At 34.0% G+C, this 4677-nt stretch overlaps 1 protein-coding gene across 1 annotated transcript; it reads left to right on the top strand.

The window, feature by feature from the left end:
* Positions 1–1103: 1103 nt before the first annotated feature.
* Positions 1104–3974, top strand: LOC107480523 (replication protein A 70 kDa DNA-binding subunit C-like). The gene is made up of 11 exons (XM_052258451.1): positions 1104–1253; positions 1369–1636; positions 1926–2039; positions 2129–2207; positions 2306–2438; positions 2574–2728; positions 2841–2970; positions 3067–3267; positions 3392–3502; positions 3551–3634; positions 3804–3974. The coding sequence occupies exons 1-11, from the start codon at positions 1104–1106 to the stop codon at positions 3972–3974; spliced, it is 1596 nt and encodes a 531-aa protein (XP_052114411.1).
* Positions 3975–4677: the final 703 nt, after the last annotated feature.

Raw genomic sequence — 4677 nt, 5'->3', positions numbered from 1 at the left:
GTGCTGAATGTACTAATTTATAATTTTTTCTTCATTCAGACTCATGTTCTCTTATCTGGCTTGGTTTGATTCTGGGTTCATGTTCTTGGTTACATTCTTTGGAAGTTTCTGTCAGATTGTTTGAAAATTGATTAATCTATTTTTTATTTTTTACTTTGTGTATATTCAACAAATCCATTGAGTTTTTATACTATTTTCTGCATTGTTTCTGTCATTAGGGAATTCTCTTTTATATAATTTACTACTACTATATAATTTATTTGATCAGTGGTGATGTGATTGATAGGACTTGATTCATAACTTCTTGCTGATTTATTTGCATCTGATGAAACCTTTTGTTAGTCAACTCAGTTGCATTTCAATCCTTTATTGGTTATGCAAAAGTTGCTATATATTTCACCTCTTGCAAAGAAGTCGAGCTGATTGTCATGAATTTGTTTGTTTCTTTGATAAAGGAATATGCTTATGCCACTCCCTTTCAAGTTTTGCATTCCCAATTCCATTCCTTCCTGTTCAAGGTATTAGGTATCATTCTCATCAATTTCATGAATGTTAATGTGATTGACAGATTTTTATTGATGTTTGTCTATAATTTTTTATCCCATTCAGCTACTGTTTCCAATGTATCCCTACCTAACACATTTACCAACTCTCATTGCCATGAATAGAATCATTATTTGGGGTAGTTGATGACTGCCTTCCCTATCGTATAATGACATGTAGGTGCACTGTAGTAGGTATGGTGTGATATCCCAATTTTTGGTCTCTATTTGTTGATTTCTTGAAAGTTTCACCTTTTTTTTCCTGTTTTTTTGTTGGTTCAGGTTTTGGTCCTATGATTAGTTTGTCTCTATGCCATTGAATGGAGATGCATATGGACTCAGATTTTGTTTTCCCTCCATTTCCATCCTCAATTTGAATTAAAAAAAGGTGAGCCTTGTGTGCTGGATTTTTTCTATAAAAGGATGGTTGGTGAACTACATTCAATGCACAAACATTCTGCTGTGTTCTATTTCCTCCTAAACTTTGTCTATTTCAGAATTTTTTTGTTCACATTTTCATCAATTTCATCAATTCTGTTTATCTCCTTTTTTTCCTCTGCAATGCCTCCTCCATTTGATATGATTTCCAAGATACATCCTCCTAGAGAGGCTTGGAGGCTGAAAGTTAGGGTTCTAAGGCTTTGGGTTATACTCTCCTTTGGTAACCATGAGGTTCCTAACACAATGGAGATGATTCTCCTTGATGAGCATGTTAGCCCCTATTGGCTTCTCTTTTAAGTATAGTGTTAGTTGTTATTTTTTTAAGTTTTCAAGTTTAAATTATGTGTTTCACTAATCTGATTTTGTTCTTTTGTTGGATTTCCAGTGTGAAAAAATTCAAGCTACAGTTAAGAAACCACTCCTTAATAGGTTTAGGGATCATATAGTTGAAGGTCAAGTTTATAGAATGGCATACTTTACTGTTGTGTCAAATCATGATAGTTATAGAGCAACTTCTCATGAATTCAAATTGGTTTTCCTTCACCGAACCACTATTGTAGCTGTTGATGAAGATGTTATCCCTAAGACTTGTTTCAACATGTTACCTTTTTCTGAGCTGTTGAACATGACCCAAGATTATGAATTTTTAGTTGGTGTGTCTATCTTCTTGGTCTGCTGTTATTCAAGTTTTTTTAACAAATGCTTTGAATATTTAATGTGTTGTGTTTATTTGGAATAGATGTCATTGGTCTTTTAACTTCAGTGGGAGAAGAGAAAGAATATGCAAAAGAGGAGAAAATTGTGAAAATGATTGTGCTGAAATTAACTTCAAAAGAGTATGTTGATTGAGTCATTTCTCCTGGTTTCTCTTTATGTTTTAATCATCTTTTTTCCTTATTTTTTGTTTCATTCTTTGTCATGTTTTGAGTTTCAATCTTACAGTGCGCTGTGCATTATTTGGGGACTATATTAATCAAGTAAATCATTTCCTTACCTCTGGCTATGTGGAGCAGCCTGTTGTATTCATTCAACTTGCAAAAGTCAAGTTCTTTAGGGGTACATTGTTTATTTTCTATACATCTCATTACTACTCTAGGTGTTGTCTCCAATAAACTTTGCTAGACTCTTTCTGTGTTACTGTGTAGGTCAAGTAGGCCTTCAAAATGTCATGTATGCCACTCAAATATTATTTAATCCTGATTTTCCTGAAGTTGTTGAATTCAGGTAGAGGTTCGCATGGTTTATTTTGCTGATTCTTATTGACTTCTTTATTTAGAACCAATCTGGAGTAACAAGTACAAGTGTTTGCATCATTTTTTTAGTATGGTTGAGCAAGGTGTCAATGGTACTCAGCCACTGTTTATTGCAAATGAGGGTAAAGTTATCTCCTTGGAAGATGATTTCATGCGTTTAACTAGAAAATGCACTATTGAAGAGCTTCAAGATAACAATGAGGTTGTCTTCTTTTGAGTTAGTTGTGTTTATGTTTATTTTATACACAAATGAACTGAAAAAGAAAATCAAAGAACAATTTCCAAATCTATTTTTTCATTCATATTGTTAACAAATTTTTGAATGCCCATTGCATAGGAGGGTTCTTTTATCATTTTTGGTACAATCCAAGGTATTGTTGAGGATGGAGGTTGGTGGTATTCTGCTTGTGTGTGTGGAAAGGGTATCTATCCTCAAAATGGTGCATATTACTGTGATTTTTGTTTGAAGCACATAACTAATGTGACTCCAAGGTCAGTAATTTTGTTCAAAATGTCTTTTCATTTTCTCTTGTGGATTGTTTATAAAAATAATGTTTCTTGGTATTATTTATTCTAAATTATTAGGTTTTTTTTCTCTCTGTAGATTTAAAATTAAAATAACACTTCAAGATCATAGTGGGGAGGGTATTTTCCTTCTCTTTGATCGTGAGGCATCTTATTTGCTTAAGAAATCATGTGCTGACTTGTTTACCGAGGTTCAAAGAGATGCAAGTGTATGTTTTTAGTTTTCTTTTGTGTATTTTTTACTTTATGGGATGTGATATCTGTTATTTAAACTCTGTATTTGTTATGTATTACTTTTAAAATAGCTTGTATGTGGGGATACTTATCCTCCCATATTCCAACGACTCATTGGAAAGAAGCTACTGCTGAAGGTTGATACCAAAGGAGTGCCACATGATACATTTTATGGCAGTTTCCGAGTTAGGAGAATATGTGATGATCCCACCATTATTGCCATGTTTGAGCTTCCGAATTATGATGCTGATGATGAGTCTACTCCAAAAAAGGTTACATATACATATAATTATTTTTAGATTGTGTGAATTCATGTTTTGTTCCTTTTTTTATTGTGTTGTGGTGAATTTTTCTTATGGTCTTATGTATTTTTAAACTGTTGTGGCATATGAATAGGAGCCTGATTTACACAAATCTATTCCCTGTGGAGAAGGGGAGGTTGGTATTAAGAAGGAGTCATCAAAGACTTTTATCAAAAGTGAGAAAGTTGATGGTGAGTCTTCTGGGGTTTTATCTAAATCCCCAGTTCTTATTGATTTTCTGGCTGAAAAATAGCCTGCTGTTTCTGGAGGGACTGAGTTTGCTTCCTTAATTAATGGTGAACATGGAAAAGATGAGAAAACACCTAGCAATGATACTGTTAGTGATGATCTTTCTGCTGAACTGGATATATTGCTTAGCTCACCAGAAAAAGAAACTTAGGTGCTGTTATATAATTTTTTTTGCTCCTTACTATGTGTGCTGTTTCTATATGAATTTTGCATTTCTTGAGTGACTTTCATAGCTTTTGTCAATTTCTTTGTCATAGGAGTTGTTGTCCCATGTTATTGATGCACCTTCCCATTATGGAGAGAAGCTTATTCATGAGAATTATGTTGTCACTTCCAAGGGCAAGAGAAATCTGAATCCCCAATTTGAAGAGGCGGCTGCTGATGTAGATGGGCCTGGGTTCAAGATTGCCAAGGTTAATGGAGTTTGATTTAATGTGTGGTATTGAGCTGCTGTGTCTAGGTGTAGGTAGTTTATATAGTATATCTACAAGTGTTTAGGAAGGCTTGTGATTTCAAATACATCGAAATGTAATGATGCTGGCTGGATGGTATTTTGGTTTAACCTTTTTGGATTGTGTCCAACAAATAGGATTGTCAGATATAGGGGTTTTCCTTTTGTGTTGGCTCGGGTCATCTGCCAACTAGGTCTATTCTCAACTCCTCCTTTGTAATAGTGACTTTGCTAGGGATTGGACACATTTTCAATGTTGTACCTTCTTTAGGTTACATACTAGGATATGTAGTCAGATGTTGGGATCCTCCTTATCATAGGAGAGATTGCCATATGTAATTGTGTATATCACTATCAGTATTTTAATGAAATGCGCCAGTTCTTATTTTTATTTCTTTATTGTTGTACAACTTTATCTTTTTATCTCAATTAGTTATTGGTATTGATTATAGTACTTTATTTTTTTATGTTCTGCGTTATCAAAGGTGTGCATGGTTATATTAGTTCTTTGTTGGTGTGTTTCACAGGTTCTCTTCTCAGCCACCCCTTCCCCTACCTTTTTTTTACCTCTTGCTTATAGGAACTTAAGAATGTTATGTCTTTTTCGGAGTGAATTAGGGGTAGTTCTTGCGATTTATGTTTCAACCTCTTGTTTTATTTAGCACGAGTAACAAAGATGT

This window comes from Arachis duranensis, chromosome 3 (assembly GCF_000817695.3).
Source record: "Arachis duranensis cultivar V14167 chromosome 3, aradu.V14167.gnm2.J7QH, whole genome shotgun sequence".
Classification (NCBI taxonomy): domain Eukaryota; kingdom Viridiplantae; phylum Streptophyta; class Magnoliopsida; order Fabales; family Fabaceae; genus Arachis; species Arachis duranensis.
The sequence above is the reverse complement of the archived record's forward strand: the minus strand, read 5'-3'. Positions and strand labels throughout refer to the sequence as shown.

Bases quoted from the DNA above. Each gene is read 5' to 3' on its own strand.
- LOC107480523 (XM_052258451.1), top strand. From the start codon at position 1,104: ATGCCTCCTCCATTTGATATGATTTCCAAGATACATCCTCCTAGAGAG. The intron at 1,637-1,925 runs GTGTGTCTATCT...TCAATCTTACAG, and splicing joins AGATTATGAATTTTTAGTTG to TGCGCTGTGCATTATTTGGG. The intron at 3,503-3,550 runs GTTTTATCTAAA...GCTGAAAAATAG, and splicing joins TTGATGGTGAGTCTTCTGGG to CCTGCTGTTTCTGGAGGGAC.